A 22,691-nucleotide genomic window follows, 5' to 3' on the forward strand; every position below is an offset into this window, starting at 1 on the left:
ATTTTATCCCAATCTGTGCCACAATAGTCTTTCACATAATTTAAAATTATAGTTCCCACTGCCTCCCCTGTTTTTAACATAATCAAAGGACCCAGATCAGCTGATGTTGCAGAGTATGTGTTTTGTATTTGTGCTATCTGTCTAAAGAAAGGCATAGGTCTGGTCATGGGGTCTGGTAATTGCTGTATAAGTGACATATGCTCTTGAGGTGTCCATGGTCTATATTTAACTTTTTGTGAGGTCATATCATATTGGCTCCTTCTGCCTTCCCCCTGTGTTACATCAGCTCCTATACCACTCTCCGCTCCCTGCATCTCCTCCTTGTCCTCTTCTCCACGCTTCCACTCACTAGCCTTGGATCTAGTGATCATAGGCATAACCGGTTTGTGTCGAGGAGCTCCGCAAGCAGGGCAGCTCTCTCCAATCCGGGTTTTGTTGTCCACAATGCCAGCAGGTCCATCCCTCCTATCCAGTGTTTGACCTTGGAGTGGATGGCTTGGCATAGGGAGGGGGAGACTGTTGGAATTGAGATGAAGGAGGGGGTGGAGGTGGAAGAGGGAACTGACCTGGCAATGGGGGAGCATAATATATCTGTCCTTTGAATTCTTTTCTCTGATATCCTGCATCTTCTATATCTCTACTTGCCTTTTTCCAACTATTCAACATTTCCTGTAATCCATTATCTTTTGCCCACCCAGCATGACTGTCTGAAAACCTTTCCCACGGCTGGAGATCTAATACTCCTGTCCCTTTATATCCTATGTGCTTAAACAATTTATCACATCCTCTACCAACTGCAGCTCTGCCTTCTCTTTCTTGTACAATTTCTTTAGCTGTCTTCCATACCTTATCCTCTTTACCAGCAGTATTGCCCATGGCTGGCGGTTTATGTACACCAAGAAGCTTATTATTTTTATTCTTTTATACACATAAAACAATTGTTTGTTTCACTATTTCCTGTGCAGTCTTTCACACCTTATCCTCTTTACCAGCAGTATGGACAATGGCTGGCGGCTTATGTACACCAAGAGGCTTATTATTTTATCCTTTCACACACATAAAACAATCCCCTGACCGTTGAAATATACAAACGGAACTGCAGGGGGCCCTGTCCAGAATCGTGGCCTTGTTAGGGACTCCTTTCAGCGTCACTGATCAGGTTCCTGTTAACACGGGACACAGAGATTTATATTTGCACCCCGGAGGTCAGGTTCCGTCGATCAGGTCAACTCATCAATCACTCACTCGTGCATAAACAGGCACACATAAAGACAAAAACATTTGAATGTCAGTTACTACTTTTTTAAGTGTCAGTACTTCCTCACTTGTCTGTAAGTGTCGGTACCTCCCAACCCTGCTTATTTTTCCCCTGTCTCAACTACTTCTCTTATACCTATAAGAGGCTCCCATCAGGGATTTTATCCCCTGAAAATTTTAGGCTTCCCTGGTACAATTTATACCATGCCTTCCAGAGATCGGCAAGAGGGTTTCATATTCTGTACACTGACCATGCAAAGTAACAAATAAAGACAATAACAGTTAAAGAACACCTGCACAGCATATTCAGCCCACCATATGAATTCTTAAAAAGCTTGAAGATTTATAAGAGGCATGCACTTCTTACCCCTCGGACAGGAAAGGAGCAGCCAAGAAGCACGGATAGATTGTGGCAAGATAAAGCCTTACCTTACTGCGCAGTTTTTGTAAATCCGTGGTTCCGAGTGGCTCCTTATCCCATCTGGGTCCGGGGGGGTTTGAGGTGCAGGTGGTCCTCTTGTTCCTTCAAGCCCCACGTTCTGGGCACCAATTACTGTTAAGGAATTCAATGTTCCGTCAATATGCTGTGAGGCTCCAAATCAGAGGTGGTTATGGCGGCCGCCGTGAGAAAGCAATGAAACACAGAGATCAGGCCTGTGTCTAAAAGCAATCTGTGTTTATTCTGTACATTGTCATTTCTTATACAAAAAATAGAAGGAGTATCAGTAGGCGTATCAGTAGGCGTATCAGTAGGCGTATCAGTGCAAAGGCTAGTGTTGCAAAGTTCAATCAGTTATACTGAGGTCAAAGTACTAAGGTGGTGAATAATTGCGTTTTCTCAATAAACATGGCTTCTTTTGTTGGAATGTAGACTGACTGTCTAGTACCCTGATTCTTTATCACAATCTACATTTTAATCACATGCCCTAGACAGCAGTTAATGATCGAAGCATTCCATTATCCTTTGATCATTGTAACGAGATTAACAAGATCTTGGAGACATGATGGACATTTAAGATTACACCTCTACTTAATGTAATTAAGTACTAACCTAAATGTACAAGCATTTATCAGAGCTTTTCATAGGACACAGAATAGAGTGTACAATTTAGGCCTAAAGCCTCCGGAAACATATATCAAAGATACATACATATATAAATTAATATGTTCATAACCCTCACATGGTAATAGGTATGTTGCATGTAGCTGAGCAAAAGATTTCATAACAGGTCCTTCAAATAGATCCACTATATTTCCAATGCCCAGATTGAGCCACGTGTCAAGGTTTATATCTGGTATTAGTGATTGGATCACTTCCAAAGGCATTTTAAAGATTCGACAGGGAAGGAAATTAGTTACTATAGTCATTCTTTTCCACATGCGAAGGGTAGCAGTGATAGCAGGGGAAAAAGATGTAGGGAAACTCTTAGTTAGTCTAGAGACCCATAGGAGATTTGATAGTTTAGAGGATCCAGTAATATCAGACTCCATTTGAATCCAGTGTTTAGAACTATCGTTTATCCACCAGCTTTTAAGTTGATCAAGTAATGATGCATAGTAATGATCCTTTATACAAGGGCAGCCTAGCCCTCCTTGGGATGGGTGGAGGTATAATACTTTGGCCGGCACACGCGCTCTCTTATAGCCCCAAACGTAGCGCATCAGCAAACTTTGTATTCTATTTAAAGTGCTATTAGGTATAACAGGGAGGTTGCGGAATAAATATAACATTTTTGGAAGCAACAACATTTTAACAAGGGCAATGCGGCCTATCCAGGAGATTCGTAATTTCATATAGTTTTGGATGTCTTTTTCTAAACCAGACAGTAAAATGTTTAAATTGATATGCCCTAATTGGCTGGTAGGGAATGTTAGGGTAATACCTAAATAGGGGATTTGTCCATCTACCCACTGATAGGGGTATAGTGATTGTAGTTTTGCTTGGGTGTTTGTAGAAATTCCCATATTGAGAATTAGAGATTTGGAAGCACTGATTTTGTAGTAACTGACCCGACTAAATTTTTCTATAATTTCGGATAAAGTACTGAGGGAGGATTTTGGGGATGTTAGAGTGTGAATAACATCCTCTGCAAATAGGCCAATGCGGTGTTCAGTGCTACCTATTACGATGCCGGAAATGTCTGGAGATGAGCGAATCATATGGGCGAGGGGTTCCATCACCAGAGCGAATATTGTTGGGGATAGTGGGCAACCCTGTCTAGTTCCGTTTGAAATATCAAATGATTTAGAAATAGAACCAGAGGTATATACTTGAGCAGAAGGGGAAGAGTACAAGGCCATTATAGAGGAAGTCAGATGACTGCCAAAGCCAAATTTCAGAAGCACTTTTATAAGATACCCCCAGTGTACGCGATCAAACGCCTTCTCTGCATCCAGAGTAAGGAGCAGAGAAGGGGTTCCACGGGCACAAGCTACAGAAATGACATTAATGAAACGGCGTGTGCCATCACTAGTTTGACGACCTTTAATGAAACCAACTTGGTCCTTGTCGATTAGATTTGGCATGATCATCATGAATCTGTTTGCCAGTATTTTTGCATATAGCTTTATATCCGTGTTTAGGAGGGAGATTGGCCTAAAATTTGAGGGGGTATCAGGAGTTTTGCCAGGTTTGGGTAGAGTAATAATGAGAGCTCTCAACATTTCTGGAGGGGTTTGCCCCTTCATAGCTATATCATTAAATACTCTGGTGAGATAAGGGGCCAAAATGTACCTATAGGTCTTATAATACTCACTAGTGAGACCGCCAGGTCCAGGAGATTTGTAAGATTTCAGTGCTTTTATTGCTTTGAGAACCTCAGCTGAGTTAAATGGCTGAGAAACGGCATTCAACTCCGCGGAAGATAGTGTGGGCAATTATACGTTGTCCAAAAACGAGGATATTTCAGTATTTATGGGTTGGGTGATTGAACAATCTTCCTTTAAGTTATATAGAGTCTTGTAGTAGCCTGCCAGTACATCAACAATGCCTTGAGGGTCATATATCTTAACGCCCTGAGTGTCATAAAGGAAGGGTATGCGCGCTTTAGCTGTACGGATTTTTGCTTGTTTCGCTAATGTAGACCCAGTCTTATTGCCTTGCCAGTAGTATGTTAATTTTAATTTCCTTAGAGCTAGATTGTGTTCGTAGATATGAAGCTCCTGGAGCTGCTGGTGTAAAGCTGATATCTCTCTAGCTCTATCTATGGAGTAGGATGCTTTGTTTAATCTGTGCAATGTACCTAGTTGCGTTTGTAAAGACAGTAGCAAGGCGTTCCTGCGTTTTTTATCGTAAGCATCTTGTTTAAGAAAATGACCTCTAATAGTAGCCTTATGTGCGCACCATAAGTTGGGTCAGAGATCTCACCATTGTCATTGAGATCGAAGTAATCTAGGAGGGCCTGCAGCAACGGGTGCATATTTTGGGTGTTGTAGTATGTAATTATTAAGGCGCCAAGTCACAATAGGTGGTTGATTAAATAGTTCTTGAAGAGACATTGCTACTGGCGCGTGGTCTGACCATGTTATGGCACCTATTGTCGTAGATGTAACGTTTTTTATAAGGTTTTGATCTATCAGAATAAAATCAATTCTGCTATATACTTTGTGAGGGTGTGAAAAATAGGTATAGTCGCGCTCAGTCGGATGTTGTAGGCGCCAAATATCAAAAAGATTTTTGTCGTTTAGTAGGGGAACAATAGAGGTTGGTTGGTTTATAGTCTGAGTAGTGGATGAAGTGTCTACTGAGGGCCATAGAGTTTATTGAAGTCACCCATTAGCACTGATGGGCCCTCTTTAACCTGATCTATAGTTTTTAAGATGTTTTTAATAAATGTACAGTATGTTGCTTAGAATTAGGGGCATGTATTGAGGCTAGAGTATACTTAAGGCTATTAACAGAGCATATCAGTATGACGTAGCGTCCATTGTTATCTATGATCTCTTTATGGACCGAAAGTGCAACTGTATCCTTGATGGCTATGGACACCCCACATTTTTTATGTGTTGCAGGAGAAGAGAAAATATGGGGGAACCGCTTGTGTCAGCCTAAATATGTCTTCTTTGTTTAAATGCGTTTCCTGAATGCATAGTATGTCTGTACTAGTTGTATGAGCCTCCTTCCACACCATTGATCTTTTAAAGGGTGAGTTTAGACCTTTGACATTGATCGATAATATTTTAAGTACCATAATACAAGAAGTTAGGTGCACCGAATTCAGGGAGGGATCTGTGGGGCCCAGGAGAATTATCTCCATTATGTGGGGCCCCCCAGCTCCACCCCCGACCACAATATGACCACAGTCCCATCACATACAAGCACATCCCAGACCTTTTAGCAAAGGGAAACAAAGTAAACTCAAAATACCAAACACAATGGCTAGAAATATGGGCCTGTAAGGCCAACAAAAGAAACATTGAGATAAATGTACACATATTACCATAGTTCTCGCGGGGGATTGGATTTACCGGTTACCAGTGGTTTACGTGCCAGATATGGCAGTTTTAGAAGAGAAACAACCCGAGTAAGGAGAGTCCCCAGTCCTGTAATGATTGTTCCGTAGGAGGTTGTGTTAATTGGCCACAGAATGTTCTTCAGTGTGTTTCTTGCTATATGGAACTGTGGACCATTCCTCCTGTAGGGATGGGGAATTCCTTTTTTCATTAGATCCAAGTGGTCCAGGGTGGCCAGGGTATATACCAGTCTTTACAAAAGTGTAAGGCTTCTTCCGGAGATTGTGCATAGAATTTACTGCCATTTCTAGTGATAATAAGTTTCACCAGGAAGCCCCATTTGTATATGATGCTGTGTTCGCGAAGTATTTTTGTGCTCGTAGCATATGCTCTCCTTCGTAAAAGTGTCCCCACAGACAGGTCTGCAAACAGTGTAACATTTTTAAAGCGGTCTGGAAGAGTAGGTGGGGTTCTAGCGGTTTCCATCAATTTTTCTTTAATTTGAAATAAGTGTATACGTGCGATGACGTCCCTTGGTACAGATGCGGGTAAAGCTTTAGGCTTAGGGAGCCGGTGTGCTCGATCGATTGCTAGATCATAGTGAGTGGCGTTGGGGAGGAGGACAGTGGAAAAAAAAAATCGGTGAGGAATTCCCCAAGATCCTCTGTTTTGACAGATTCAGGTATCCCTCTAAATCTAATATTGTTCCGTCTAGACCTGTCTTCAATGTCTGCTAGTTTTAGTTTTAGAGCTTCCACTTCTTCCTCCATGTTCTTAGTAGCGTCAACTAACCTATTGTGGACTGACGTCAATTTAGCCACTTTATTTTCAATATGGCATGTTCGGTCACGGAGTGATGTAATGTCAGCTTGTATAGAAGACATTGCTTGTTGTATATCTTTTTGAATGGAGAGTTCAAGGTCTGTGAGTAGCAGACGCATTGTTGCTTCAGTTATGGGCATATCTGCACTTTGGGAATCCATATTCTGTGCTGGAGTGCTTTTGGAGTGTGTAACATCCTGCTTCCCCCAAGTACCTGGAGCAGTAGGCAATGAAGGGGTAAAGCAGTGACTGTTGCTGTTACTGGGCTCTCTCCTTCTTCTACTTCTGCTGTTGGGTTAATTATTACAGCTACAGATGAAGGGCGGCTTCCTGTATGGTTTCCTGCCTTAGCAGCTTCAGATAGCAGCGTGTCACTCACTGCCGGTGAACGGACGCCTGAGAACACTGTGAGAGAGTGCCGTGCTTCCCTGCTGCTGGGCACCGCCCTCTTGCAGAGCCCTGCTGGCCAGGAAGAACTTTGTCACTTTTAGAGGACTTTTCTTAACCCTGCCACGAACCATGATGCTCTCCACAGTCAGGACTGTCAGCGGAGCTGGGGAGAGGTGAGTGAGCTGTAGATCGGGTGTTTCTGACCTTGTGTGCACTGCTGAATTGCCGTGTATGCTGGCAGCTTAGGATCTACTCGTCCTCTGCCATGCACTGCTGGCCACGCCCCCTCTCTAGTTTTAATTAATAAAAACATTTTTTGGTAATATAGTCCCTTTCACCAGAGTACTAGTCAATTGCAGTTACTGCTAGGAGTAGTTTAGAGGGATGATGTAATTTACTATATATGGAGGAAAGGGATAGAAATTCAGAAGCGTAAGAGGAGCTGCATAGGTCGCTGTATATAACGCACAAGCTGATCATATCATGAAATACCTTAGAGTTACTAGTGATTATTGTATAATTGCTGAGGTGTGTCGTGCATTGTTAACATGTATTGGCCCAACTCGGGGACTGGTCACTTCTCAGGATCGCCATCGTCCTGCACAGGACGGTTGACACACAGTATTTCATTACTACACCAAAGTCTTCTTTTAAAGTCGGGCCTCGGCCAGTTCTATTCCGCACACCTAACACAACGGTATAATCCCAAAAGCAAAACTCGTCTGTCTAACTTCTAACTGACATATAAAGTCGCCCCCTACTCATAATATGCCTTCTGCCACACACCACCAAATAGACACATATCTACTTACATGGCCTGTAGCATAGGCCTGTCGGCTCCCTGGCTCTGGATCTAGAGGCTCACATAAGGGCGCCCCCATTCCACAGAGGCTAACCCTGTTGTCAACCTACAAAACCCTAACATGTCACAAATAGAGATGAGCGAGCACCAAAATGCTTGGGTGCTCGTTACTCGAGTCAAACTTTCAGTGATGCTCAAGAGTTCGTTTCGAGTAACGAACCCCATTGAAGTCAATGGGCTACTCGAGCATTTTTGTATATGACTGGTGCTCCGCTAAGGTTTTCATTTGTGAAAATCTTAGCAAATCACCAAAGTCATATAAAAAACACAGAAATGGATAGGGCAGGCGAGGAGCAACATGCAGGGCTGCATTTCGGGCTCCGAGGTCTCACTATTAAGCCACAATAGCGACGAGTGTGCCCCCCTCCCCCCCCCCCCCTCCCCCCGCACTGTCAGCATAAAGAACGTTTTCCTCTGCCACAGCTGTAACAGTATAAGCCCTTACCTGAAAATCATCCTAAAATGTGTAAAAATTAAAAAAAAATGTATACTCACCTTTCCGCTGCAGCCGGAGTTCAGCCGCGTCTGGCCGGCAGTTCTCCTGAACTGTTTTCTGTAGTATTCAGCAGGTCGGGATTTAAAATCCCCGCCTGCTGACTGGGCTGCCTCTGATTGGTCACAGCCCTCACCAATCAGAGGCAGCTCTCACTCACCCATTCATGAATTCATGAATTTTTGTTTTGCAGAAATGAGGCACAGCAATGGGCACGGCACGTGTGCCAAGCTATGCTAATTTATTCCTAGGGTGGTGGGAATCCACAGTGGTATTTTATGGTGAGATGGAACTTTACACAAGTCCCAAACTGTTCTGCACCAGATTTCATGACAAGTTTATCATATCGGATGGAGATAGGGCACATTTTGAAGAATACCGGAGTTTGTCATACATGGGATTCCTCATATAGAACAGCTTCTCTTTGGGGCTCATTCACGCAGGCATTTTTCTGTCTGTATTACATGTGTAATTATTAAGCATCAGTTTGCATTGGGATATTCAGACATGCATTTTTTAATGTAAGTTAAAAAAAAAAATCACAGCATGCCCTCGTTTGGTCCGTATCACAGACTGCCATTATCCATGAAAGTCTATGGGATCATGTAAAAACACAGCAAACATGCTGTTGCATGCATATTCACTGCATTGTGGAGTCACTATTACTACTGGGGCCACTATAAAGGCTACTATTACTACTAGGGCCCCTAATGGGGTCACCTTTACTATTGTGGCCACCATCGGGGGACATTGTTGGGAGTGCTATGATTCTGTCACTTCAGACAAGTCTCAATGCTTCAAATATGTGTTGGTAATTGTGTGTATTGGTGCTTTCAATGCCTGTAAAATGAGTGGGTTTTTGGCTGGGGAAGAGGGGATGGAGGTTGGGGGATTGGGTCGCCATTTCACACTTCGCCTCAGGTAGCAAAAATGTTTGGGACACTCCTACTTCTATGCAACAACTGATCTGAATAACAGTAATTGTATTGGCTGTATATACAATATATAGTAATCTCCTGAGCTCCCCCTAGTGGTGGCTGTTTATATCTGTATACAGTAATCTCTTGAGCTCCCACTAGTGGTGGCCTTAGGCAGATAGAATGTGATCATGTAACTGTCTATAAAGGGGATTTGGAGCTTCTGTAGCAGAATAAACACATCACTGATTACTATGAGGATAAAAAGGAAGGACTCAGGGCAGAGTGTTAGGCAAAGATGATGCTAAATGGTGAAATTCCCATGAAGCGTGTTCTTAGGATGTGACCTTGATGCACATACTGTACTGTACATATATGTTCTAGGAGCTCAAAGAAAATTGTTTTATTTGCAGTTGCGAAATGATGACAAAGCACAAGATTGGTGTTCCAGTGCAAGACACATTAGGAGAGTCTATGAGGTAATTTATAGCTATTTTCTGCTGCTTATGGAACATAAACTATTCTCACAATGCACAAAAGCTGCCTGCACTGATGCTGTATGTCAATACATGATTCCCAATCACTGGCCTCAGCGGTCATGTGCCACTCTTACTGGCATCACCGTTGAGGAAGAGGACAGTGATTGGCTGCAGCGGTCATGTGCTGCTCTTACTGGCATGACTGTTTACTGTAGACTTAGGGTGACTACCCACTACAGTTTTTTTTTTCCCTGCGAAATTCGCAGCATTTTTTTCTCTGCAGGGGTCTATGGGACTTGTAATGTTAAAATCGCGATCACGCAAAATCGCGATTTCCCGGTAAATTGTGGTTTTGCGTGATCGCGGTTTTAACATTCAAGTCCCATAGACCCCTGCAGAGAAAAAAATGCTGCGAATTTCGCAGGGAAGAAAAAACTGTAGTGAGTAATCACCCTTACCTGGAGCAATCAATGCCTGTCAGCTGCTGCTAAAGCAAATAAAGTCTTGGGGTGCAATAAAAGAGGTATAGGGGCGAGGGACGAGAACATTATTCTCCCACTATATAAGGCACTTGTCAGGCCTCACATGGAATACTGTGTACAGTTCTGGTCACCGGTGCTCAGGAAAGATGTTACAGTGCGGGAGGGGGTTCAAAGAAGGGCAGCTAAATTAATAAACGGAATGAGAGGACTGGAATACCCAGAGAGGCAAACAGAATTGGTTGCCCAATCAGAGTACGAAACATTTATTACCACCCTCTGCTTTCTATCTCTGAGCCAATTCTTTACCCAAATACACACGTTTTCACCCAATCCAAGCTGTCTCATTTTATATATCAGCCTATTATGCGGCACAGAGAAATCCAGATATACGAGATTAATAGACTCTCCCAGGTCCAGCCTAGAACTTACTTCATCGTAGAAACTGATCAGATTCGTCTGACATGATCGCCCCCTCATGAACTCGTGCTGGAGAGGAGTTATACTGTTGTTTTCCTTGAGGCATTCTAGGATGGCGTCTCTCAGAAACCCCTCAAATATCTTTCCAGTTACCGTAGTGAGACTTGCCGGCCTGTAGTTACCAGGCTCACTTTTGGACCCCTTTTTGTATATTGCAACTACATTGGCAATGCGCCAATCCAGTGGTACAACCCCGGTCTTGATAGTATCCATAAATATTAGATATAGCGGCCTAGCTATCACATCACTTAGTTCCCTTAGTACCCATGGGTGTATTCCATCTGGGCCTGGCGATTTATCGATTTTAATCTTCTTTAATCGGTTTCGCACTTCCTCCTGCGTTAGGTATGAAATATTTTGTGAAGGCTTCATTTTATTCCCCTGCATCTCGTGTGGCATTTCCTTTTTGTTCGTGAATACGCTAGAAAAGAAACTATTTAATAGATTTGCCTTCCCTCCATCATCTTCAATGATTTCTCCTGCATTATTTGTTAAAGGGCCAGTGCTCTCAGTGCAAATCCTTTTACTGTTAATATAATTGAAGAATAGTTTAGGGTTATTTTTTCTCTCTTTGGCGATCCGTCTTTCTGCCTCCTCCTTAGCAATTTTGATCTTTCCTTTGAATATTTAGTTTTTTTCATAGTATTTTCCCCAGAAAACCCATTTTAGTATACTGTATATAACAAGTTATTACTCTTCTGTCGATCAGTAGCTTTTCTGCGGATTGTCGCTTGCTTGATACATTTCTTATTCGTAGCGCCAAAATTAATTATCACAATAATATTTTCACAGGGTGGTTCCTTTTTGCCTTCCTGCTGCTCTGAGCATTAAAACGACAGAACCCTCAACATCCCACAAAAGTCATGGATCAAAACCCGAAGACTCTGGGGACAATAATGCAATCTCTGCTGAAAACTGCAAATATGAAAACGATGCCATAAACATAGACATAACATTAGGTGACAGGTGCGCCTCTGAAGATTCTGGATGTGACAGGAAAATATCATGCCTCAACAGCAAAGCACCTGAAGCATTTGAAGATAGAAGTAGAACCGAAGACACCTCCATGAGGCTGGATGACCTCACCATGTCTTGTGCACTGGAGAATAGTGCCTCTATAGCTCCTCTCTCAGGGGACAGCTCTGTGGTAGGCTTGGGAGAAGACAACTTTGCACCTAAAGGCTCAATCAGCATTGAAACTGAGCTTCTTGACACAGATCACAATGGCGATGAGGGTTCCAGATCCAGTGATGGTACGTTTGCCTACCATGAGGATAACAAGAACTTTTCTTTAGCCAATCACATAGAGAGAAATGCCTCCAACTTCAAAACTAATGATAATACCATAAGTGATGCTTACAGTAGCACTACATACAGTGAGCTGCAAGATGTAGCTGATGTGGACAAGAATAAGGACAGAGAACAAGAGAACAAACCTTCCACAGAGCTTCATAAAGACAACAATGTCAAAGACGTCATTACATCAGATGACCCCAGAACCATGAGTTTGATGTCAGAGAACAGCACTACAAAAAGCCTTGATAATGACTACTTTTTAACTGAAATCCATAGATCAACCAACATTGACAATGAGTTCTGTGAACCAAAAAACAATGGTGATGGGGAATCCAGGCCTAATGATGATATACTTGTCCATCATGAAGTTAACAATGGCTATTCTGCAGACAGTCAAACTGGTGGAAATGTCTTCAACATCAAAACTGATGTTAGTAGCAATACAGATGCTTACAATACAATTACATACAGCAAGCTACAAGGTGGAGGTAACTCGGACAAAAATAAGGCAACAGACGCTGAGAACAAAACTTCCACAGACCATGGAAGGGACAACATTGACTTTTCATGTCATGGACCAAAGATAAAAGAAGAGAAAAGCAAAGCCTTTGATGACACAAGTACCAATGATAATTCTTTCACAGGTCATCAACGAGACAACAATGTCACAAGAGTCCTTGAGTCGGGTGATCATACTACTAGGTCTTATACCAATATAATCTTGAAGTTAGAAAACAGCACTACAGCGGGCCTTGAAGAAGACAACTTTGCACTTGAAGGCCATAGATCAAACAACATTTCCAGTGAACTCCTTCAGCCAGAACACAATGGTGATATACCTGCCCATCTTGAATTTAACTATAGCTATTCTGCAGCCAGTCAGACTGGTGGAAATGGCTCCAACATCAAAGCTGTTAGCAGCTGTACAGATGCTTACAGTATAACTGCATACAGAAAGCTACAGGGTGGAGCTAACTTGGACAAAAATAAGGCCATAGCCCCCGAGAACAAAACTTCCATAGACCATAGAAGGGGCAAAGTTGACTTTTCATGCCATGGGCAAATTATTAAATTAGAGAAAAGCAAAGCCTCCAATGATAGGAGTCCCAATGATAATTCTTCCACAGGTCTTCAACTAGACAATAATATCACAAAAGTCATTAAGTTGGATGATCATACCACCACATCTGATACGACCATGATCTTGAAGTCAGAGAACAGCAGTTCAGCAGGGCTTGAAGAAGACAACTTTGCACCTGAAAGCCATGGATCAAACAACATTTTCACTGAGCTCCTTGAACCAAAACACAACATTGATATGGGTTCAAGGCCCAGCGATGATCTATTTGCCCAACATGAGGTTAATAATGATTTTTCTATAGGCTCTCACTCTGGTACAAATGCCTCCATACACTGTGGCTGCAATCAGAACACCAACAGCTTTGAAACTGATGAAGATACCCATGTAGATGTCCATCCTGGAAGAAAAAGGAGCAACCTCAACTGTAGTGATAACAAGCTCTCCATAGACCATAATCCAAAAGATAACACTTCCCCAGGTTATGGAAGTGATAAGAAGGGCCTCTCGATTCGTAGGCTCAACAGCCAAGATCAAACCCAGGCCATTACAAAAAGTCCTAATGCCTTGGCACCTACTAGTCCCACCTACTTTCAACAAGATGGGGAAGTCACTAATCTCGATGACCCTGTTTCTTTGCCTCGTGGAGCTGAGATTCGTTCCCCATGTGAGAGCAAAACAGACAAGCAAAAATACAGTATAAAATCCTCATGGGTGTACAAGATTGTTTTCCTATTGATGATTGTACTTCTGGTAGCTCCGGTGACAGTGCAAGGTAAATGCAAATGATACAGTGTTTACAATGATACAATGTTTTTATGGGAGTACAGAGAAATGAGGGGGCTTCATGGTAACAAGCAAAATGGGGGCCCTGCTGGTATATGTTAAATATATATCTTATTGCATGTGGCCTAAACAGCTGCTACTGACTTAAAGGTGTATTACTACCTTGGCCAGTTGTGGTCGTGATGGGAATAGATCTCTGTACAATGCAGCTGGGGTGGCCATGAGTAGAGAAATAGTGTAGCTTACTGTACTATGTTGGTCCCACAACTGTCATCCACTGCTACAGACGTTATGGAAAGAGTGAAGGACAGTTCTGCTCGCCCACCACAAAAAGCCAGGCTGGGGTCCCAGCGGGTCAGTTCTGGAGATAGATGCAAGTTACAGAGGTGGGAACATGAGGATTAAGTATCAGAACAAAGAATCATTTTTATTCACTCCCTTAAAATGGCTATTGCCACACATTTCAAGTAATATAACTCTTAGCGTGTCTGCGCTGATTTTATTACAGCTCATTTTGTTTCCTAAAAGTTAGTCACTTTCTAAATAGTTTTCATTAAAAATGCCCTAGTATTTTGCTGACGTAGAATCTGTACAACCCTTTTACATAGCTGGCTGTGCTGCTGCTTTAGACATAGATCAAGACAACACGGTGCTCCTGGCTGTGTCAGTGCTCACTGCTCTCCCCTGCTTTTCTCTCAGGGCTCATGGACTTTCATTGATCCATTCACATTAGTGTGTAAACACTGCGTGTAGCTTCGTGCAAGAAAAAGCATGCTCTATTTCTCCGCATATCACGCAGTGTGAGCCCTATTCTTTTCTATGGGCAGCTTATGCAACGCTGTCCATACACAATTACTGGAGAGACACATGAGAAACATCTGAGCCCAGTAGGTTGTACATGTTCATCTTGAGGAGCCCTTAATACAATTCTTTATCTCATGGTGACCACCAATATACGTATGAATCGTTTATTCCAAGTGAAATAAGTCCACAGCCTTTACTAACCGCACAGGAATATTTGTCTCATACATTTACCTGCACTGATACAATGTAATAAACCCATGTCCTGTCCATTACTGTCTGTCTGCAGCTTCCTCTCAGTGGCAGCTCCACCGCTTCAATATAACGAACAGGAAAGTACTCCATCAGTCGTGGACCATTATGAACATGGAGAACCGCGATTCACCAGGTTGTACGTTCAATGTCACAGCATTTCCATTCTGGTATAATTGTCCACAGTCGGGAGATTTGGTTTTTGCGTATAATGAAACATGTATAGAAATGGTGACAAAGGACCTGAGTACAAATGTCTACAACCTGGAGCATGGAAACGGCCTGAATGGACACAATCTGCAGGCCACTCGTGGAGGTAAGAGGGGTTTCTGCAGCGTGAGCGGGCAAGGTCTGCGTAAATCTTCACCAGGTCTTTTTATTCAGTGCGTGGAAGCAGCGCAGAGTATTTCAGTATAGTATTCAATGAGAGTAAGCTTGTATGGTTTTAATACAAATAAGGAAGATGATACAATACCTCTGCAGCGCCACCTATTGGATGGTAGTATTACTTCAAATCGGTCAGACTCGTCAAACAAGTCTTTAAAACAGAGATTGGGGATTAACCCTTTCCAATCCAATGTCGGGCCTGCCCCGACATCATCATTTCCCTCCACAGCTCCGATGTCAGGACAGGCCCGACACTGCAGTGCAGCAGTGCATCTGCACCCGATCATCAGACACATTGGGTGCAGATGCACTCCTGTAATGATCATCAACAAGGACCCTCGAGGAGAAGGCGGAAAGGGTTTTTAACACTTTCTGCCTTCTCCTTTACACATTACATAGCGCTCAATTAGTGCTATGTAATGCACAGCGATTCCGGACAGCGATCATGTGACCGCTGGTGTTACCTGATCCCCAGCGGTTACATGAACGCCAAGCCGGGAGCCTGCACCGTGGGAGGACCTGTTAACCTGTCCGGTGTCTTCAGCATTCTCCTTCTGCCTCCCGGCCCGGCGATCATGTAACCGCCGGGTGCCACCTGACCCCAGCGGTCACATGATGGCCGAGCCGGGAGGCAGAAGGGAGAATGTGGAAGTATTCCCCCCACCGCTGCAGTGAGCACCTGCACCCTCCTGAACTCTGTCATTTCAGAAGGGTGCAGGGAAAATGTATTTTTTCTCATCCATTCTCCCCAGCTCCAATTTATTTGGAGCTGGGGAGAATGGATGAGAAAAAATAAATGGATTGGAAAGGGTTAAAAAATAAGCCAGAAATTCATACACAGACAGCTGTTTCAGGTTTTTTTGCCCCTCAGTGTGCAGTAGGTTTCTGGCTAGGCTAGTGAGAGGCCTGTGACGAGTGTTGGAAGGGGTATTGTCTCTTCTTAAGGAGAGCACCCAGACGGAGTGAGGAGACACTTAGGAGGTGAGTGAGGAGTCTTATAAGGCCATGCATGCTCCTCTGGGTAATATATACAAATAAGGAAGAAGGAACAATACCTCTGCAGCGCCACCTATTGGATGGCAGCATTCCTTCAAATCAATGTATGACTCATTAAACAAGTCTTTAAAACAATGATTGGGAATTAAAAACCAAGCCAGACACGCAGACGCACAAAAACGCAACACCCATAGCAAAACTGCAGAGCGCAAATACGAGAATAAATACGCTTACACCCATGTGAACCCGGCCGAAGGGCGAATTCCCATGGATATGTACACTGCGTGTCTATTTGCCTGTTTTGGGGCTCCTTCAGACAAGCGTGTTTAGGCACCCGGGATGTTCAATGGGTTCATTTTCGTTTAATTTTTTTGCGCACACGGTTCTCACGAGTGCAAAAAAATATGACCCTCTCTATTTTGTGCGTATATGTAATGCCCCTGCATGCACGAAAAGGTAAAGTACAATGCGCCGATACGTGCACAAATCAACCTCGTTCACTGCGCAAATACCTTGTGCTGAGGCGGGTGTATTTGGGCATCCGCTCATCTGAAGGAGCCTTTAAGAGGGTTTCTCAGAACAATACTGCACTCAGCCGTGTGAATGCCGCCTGCGGCCGGGCTCACGCGAACGTATTGGGAAAGGCTGTTTAAAAATCACAGCGTTTTACCGTCGTAATTCCCCATATATTATCGCGGTTTCATTCCTGTATGCCTGCGCATGAACAGCGCATTTTACGCACGCCGTCCTGCACGGATATCTGTTTATTCTCTTTTTTAAAATTTTCCTATCAATTTCTCTACTTGCGCCATGCATACGCAATGTTCCAAACGCACCCATAGAAAACTATAGGGCTGCACGCATGTAATACACGGCAGAATAGAAAACGTTGCGTTCTTTTTTGCGCTCGTATTACATGCAATGAATATATACAAGTGTGACTGGATGAATGAATATCAATGTGCTTTCATATACTCCATTCACCGCCTATCATGCGCTCGTACACTGCATGCGTAATACGCAATGAGATTATATTTGTGTGGCCCGCCCTGAGAGTGATGTACTAGTGGGAGGTATATGGCGGTGGCAGCACAGAGCATGTCAAGAGGGGAGCGTGCGGACCTTGTGGGGGCTTGGATGACGATAGGAGGGGCTTCATGGGTAACTGGCTGTAATTCGCGGCGCGGTTATTACACGGTCACACTCCAGCTTTATTTTTCAGAGAGGCTGGACGACAAATCAATTGAAGACAAGAAAGCCGGAATCACCAAACCTACTGACAGCACACCGCGGACTCTGGATGACACCAAACCTACTGACAGCACACCGCGGGCGCAGACTCCGGAAGACACCGACCATACTAAGTGGATTATTGTAGGAGTCGTAGTTGGTTTGGTGGCTTTCATTGCACTTGTATCGCTGTACATCTTCTGCCAGAGTTTTCGGAGGTAATTTCTACATTTTACGTTGGGTGAAACTTCACATGTCAAAAACAGAAAAACTGCCAGTCCGTGGCGACCAATCAGAGCTCAGCTTTAGCTAATGCCCTGTAATCAGTGGTAACCATGGCTGCCACACCCCACTGACACTGCATGTTATATCACCGTGATCCTGGTGCGCCACAACTTCCCGTTCTTCACCACATTTTAACATGACCTCCTCTGGATCTGATGGAAAGGCCCCTGAAGTAGTCCCAACATCCAACATATCTGCAGTGAGGGCAGGCTGCAACACTCCACTTATACAGCCAGGGGAACCGCCATACTTACATGGAAAGGTGATTGGCTGGCTGGGCTATGACAAAACAGACTGATAGATGGACAGTCCAGACTGCCAGCCAAATCACAATGTGCGGCAGGGCTTAATAGAATACCTGTAAATGTATGATGTACTGCAATACTGAAGTAATGCAGATGCCATCAGACAAACACAACTTTAAGCGCCCAAAGAAGAAAAATAAAATAATGTTTTTAATTATTGGCAAAATTAGCCCCTTAAGGACACAGACCTACTCTACCCCCACTACCACCCCTCCCCCCCCCCCCCCAACCCCACACACCTTTAAAAAATCTTGACTTTTATTTATCCATCAATGTGGAATGAAATGGAAAAAAAAAAAGCATGAATCTGGCATCATTAGGGCGTCTTGTTTCCACAGCGTACACACTACAGCAGGAATCACCCTAACTTTATTCTATTGGACAAATTATTTTCTGGCCGCCACAACTTTTTTATTTTCCTGCCGACATAGTTATGTGAGGGCTCATTTTTTGCGTGACGTCTTGTGGTTTCTTTTTGATCACTTTTTATTACATTTTTTCTTGGAGACAGGGTGACCAAAAAAAAAAATAAAAAAAAAAAAATAACAATTTTTGTGTTTTTCTTTTTTTGACGTTCACCATGTGGGGTAAATAGATCAGATTTAATGGATGGAGCGATACAAAACATCTTTTGGGGGCTTTTATTTTGATGAAGGGTTTTTTGTATTTTTATTACCTTTTATTTGATGGCATTAAAAGGGTTAAGAGCCGCGACCATCAGGAGTGCTGATCGCTGCTGTTACGGGTAGGGGTGAGATGTAAGAAACAGTCGACACCTGCGTTGTACAGAGCGGGATCGACCCCCCCCCCCCCCCCATCTCCCTACCTACAAACCCTTAACCTCTATGACGTAAGGGCTTAAAAAATATTAATTGATTAATTAACGCTCCATTTCCCAGTCGCCGCATTACAAAAAATGTTAAAAACAAAAAAGGAGCAACAACAGAATATAGATAACTTGTTGTTTTTACCACACCATGAAAGCCGTAAAACAAAAACCCTGCTTAGAAAAACACAATAAACAAGCCCTCGTGTAGCTGCAGCGCTGGAAAAATAAAAAGTGATGATTTTTTGAAAGTGGGAGCAAAAGTTAAAATGAAAAAAGCAAAAAGGGTTTAAAAACAGCCACTGAAGATGATGACTCCCATGAGCATCTCTGCTGGTCATATCCCATGAACCCACAATGTAGGTTTGTATAAGAGAAGACAATGTGCTGAAGTAGTAGGGTGTGTGTGTGTGTGTGTGTGTGTGTGGGGAAGGGGGGGGGGGGGGGTGCAGGGCGGGTGCACCCCAACCAGCCACTTTGCCTTGAAATACAGAGTTCAGGCACTAAGCTTCATTTTTAGCCTATAGCAAAGGAAAGCCAAGCATGGCTCTGGTTCAGTGGTGAAGGGGACATCTTGCATCCCTGAACCCAGGGCATCTTCAGAGGTGGTAAATCTTCTATGGGTTTTGGAGGAATTTCTGCTAAATATTAACTTTCTTCCTATGAAGATGTCCGAATATGTATGAGTGAGATTAGGGGGCCTCATGGTGGACACAGTGAATGAGATTGGTAACACATCGAGGTCAGGAATGGACCCTCAGGGCAGTTCTTCATAAGATGTTGCTAACTGGGAACCATTTCATCTTACAACCTTCTTCATTACTTTGACAGGTGGGTCCAGTCATCTATATCTTCTTGTAGAAGACGCAATACCAACAATGTTCCTGAAGCTGATGCCGGCCACAATCTCGAGATGGAAGCTTTAGCCTCTCCTACAACAAATGGAAGTGTTAATGGACATCTCGGAACTGAGGTTTAAAAAAGGAAGGAGAAGATGAGCTAATTACCCTAACCAATCGGTTGGATATCCTTTACCACCAACTAATGAAACTTGTAATGTTAAAATCGTGATCGCGCAAAATCGCGATTTTAACATTCACAGGTCCCATAGACCCCTGCAGAAAAAAAAAACGCTGCAAATTTCGCAGTGAAAAAAAAACTGTAGTGGGTAGTCACCCTAAGTATGCAAAGTGTAAGCATTGGTCAGACAGGGGGGCCAATCATTGATTACTCTCCGGTCACATGAGGAATGTGCTGTATCGCCATCTGTTATAATCGAAAAGCATTAAGCATGTTGATTTTATTTTTCATAGAAATTAATTTAGTCCTGTAAACCAGGGGTCCCCAACTCCAGTCCTCAGGGACCACCAACAGGTCATGTTTTCAGGATCTCCTATAGTAAGAACACCTGTGGCAATGTCTGAGGCACCGACAATAATTACATCACCTGTGCAACACTGAGGAAATCCTGAAAACATGACCTGTTGGCGGTCCCTGAGGACTGGAGTTGGGGAACACTGCTGTAAACCACTTTAAGTTTTTAACATATTGACGGTCTACCCTCAGATGGGGGTTTGCTGCTCTGGATCTCCACCAATTAGCTGTTGGAAGTGACAGGGGCGCTCACATGAGCACTGCTGTCACTTTAGTTTGTACCAGGCACAGCATGCTTCATTCTATAGTGGCTGTGCCCGGTATTGCAGCTCAGTCCCATTCACTTGAATAAGTGTAAAAGGGGACCGTCCCCCCCCACAAATGTGCACGTATTTGTGAATATTCGTTATGCTCATGCAAATATGTGTTTTGTAGGAGCAACCATTTTGCGCTAAAACAAAGCTTGCCCCAAGAGCGGGACGGGACTTCGGGTGTGACCGCTCCTCTCTCCCAGTTTGCTATCTCCAACTGGAAGCCAGAAGGGGGTGTAGTATGCAGACGGCTGTGTAGTTGAAGTGACCATCTTCCTAAGGGACACAAGTAGAGTTCCTGCCCTACGGGCTGTGTTCAGGCTGTCTCTGCTGACACACTAAAGAGGGGACATCAATGGCCCACCCTGAAGGAACCTGTCCTGTGGCTTTGGTTGGGTCTACAGCCGGTGTACGGCCTATATTTAAGTGGAAAGTCAGTGTTTTATGGAAAAAACATGAATTGCATATTGCGTGGCTGCGCTAGGAGTCTTCGATAGCGACCATCCTATGGACTTTGTGAACTAACTCTAACTAGTGAGGACTCTACGGTTGTTAACGACCTTGCTCCCTTTATTGTTCCCTAGGTTGTTTTTCATATATTTCGTACAGATCGGCCCAAGTTGAGCTGTTCATAAACAGGTTTTGTGCATCGCAACATGTCTGACTACACAAGCTTTCCTTCAGTCCTGAATTGCAGGACTGGAGGAACCCACTCCAGGAATACAAGGTCTGAAGGTTAGAATATCTCTCTGGTAGCTCAGTGAATGGACGAGGTGCCACATTAAGATCCAATCCCCCGTATGAGGATGAGTAGACACGTCTTGTCTTAACTTCACACAAGACTCCTCTCAAAACAGGAAGCACGTGGCCGTCTAGTTCGTGCCTACAACCACCGACCCACAATATAGAACATGTGGGTAACTACACACAAGGAGGGAGAAAAAGTAACCATCATCCCCCTTACAAATGTAGCAAATCGTTCATACACTTAACCCTTTCCAATTCACTGTCTGACGTCTGAAGACATTCTTATTGAAGGCTGTACAGCTCCGATGTCGGAAGATGTCTGGCAAGGTATTCTTACTGTATATTGCCAGCCACTCTGTTGTCGGGGGCCTCTCCATCATGTCCCACCACGCAGTACTGGCTCTAGCCAGCAGATGGCGCCATTGTATAATGGCAGAAAGAGAAAGTTCCCTAGGAAACCCTAAATCCAAAATTGGATTGCAAAGGGTTAATATACTGATGGCACTAAAGTTGGTTAGGTGCTATTTCCATCTTTATACTGTAGCTGTCAGTGAGACTTGTTGTGTGGAACGTCTGCTTCTCGGTCCCCGGAGATCACCTATAATAGTATAGTGGTCCTCCCTTCATATCATTTCTATCTACCCCCTACTTATAAACAACGTTCATTTAGTAGGTCAATAGAAAGAAGAAAAAAGCTGTGACTGCAGGATCAGACTACACTGGGCTTGCGTAGTCTGTTACCATGGAGATGCATAGTTGCACATAGGAGTTGCATGCACGAAACAGATTTTTATTTAAAGGTGTTGATTGAAAGATGGCTGCTGCAGGAGAAATGTAGCATCATGTAGCATTATGTCTATGTAATACATAGAAGCATTGGGTTCACCAGTTCTAGCGCATAGAGGGGAGTTCTGAGAGTAGTATTGACTGCTCAGATGTCATATGGCCAATCAGGGTCCATGTCCTAAGACCACCCCTTTAAAACTATTGGCAAAGTCTGTTTCCTTTTTTTTGGTAATATGCTGAAACAATAAAGTGAAGATGGGTTGTCACTTTAAGCCATACTTGGCCGATATGGATATACAGTGGTTTCATCTCGTGGATTTATACGGAGTCCATAAGAAAAACAGACAAATCAGATGTTGTATCATCGGGGCTTTCATCTCTAGGAGCTTTCTAGAATACAGGGCCTTATAGAAGCACCATAGAGGTATATGCAGTGCCTATGGGTCCATAGTTTATGTACCGCCATACAGGACTTACCCGTGTGCGTGAGCCATAATGGGAGGGAGGAGTCCTTGGCTACACTGATGAGTCCTTGGCTCTCAACCAGAAGATCATCTCACCGCTCATTGGAGTCAGGCACTGCTGCCAGCATTAGAGATG

The 22,691-nt window shown here is 43.6% G+C and overlaps 1 protein-coding gene across 1 annotated transcript in view; it reads left to right on the top strand.

Moving 5' to 3' along the window:
• LOC136631941 (uncharacterized protein DDB_G0283357-like) overlaps window positions 1–19,988 on the top strand; it is a 35,808-nt gene extending 15,820 nt beyond the window's left edge. The window contains exons 3-7 of the mRNA XM_066606436.1: window positions 9,607–9,672; window positions 11,424–13,780; window positions 14,882–15,160; window positions 17,450–17,675; window positions 19,705–19,988. Of these exons, the coding sequence (XP_066462533.1) occupies window positions 9,607–9,672; window positions 11,424–13,780; window positions 14,882–15,160; window positions 17,450–17,675; window positions 19,705–19,852 (3,076 nt within the window). The 3' untranslated portion in view covers window positions 19,853–19,988. The remainder of the gene's footprint in view (window positions 1–9,606; window positions 9,673–11,423; window positions 13,781–14,881; window positions 15,161–17,449; window positions 17,676–19,704) is intronic.
• The last annotated feature ends 2,703 nt before the right edge of the window (window positions 19,989–22,691 follow it).

Source organism: Eleutherodactylus coqui, chromosome 6 (assembly GCF_035609145.1).
Source record: "Eleutherodactylus coqui strain aEleCoq1 chromosome 6, aEleCoq1.hap1, whole genome shotgun sequence".
Taxonomy (NCBI): domain Eukaryota; kingdom Metazoa; phylum Chordata; class Amphibia; order Anura; family Eleutherodactylidae; genus Eleutherodactylus; species Eleutherodactylus coqui.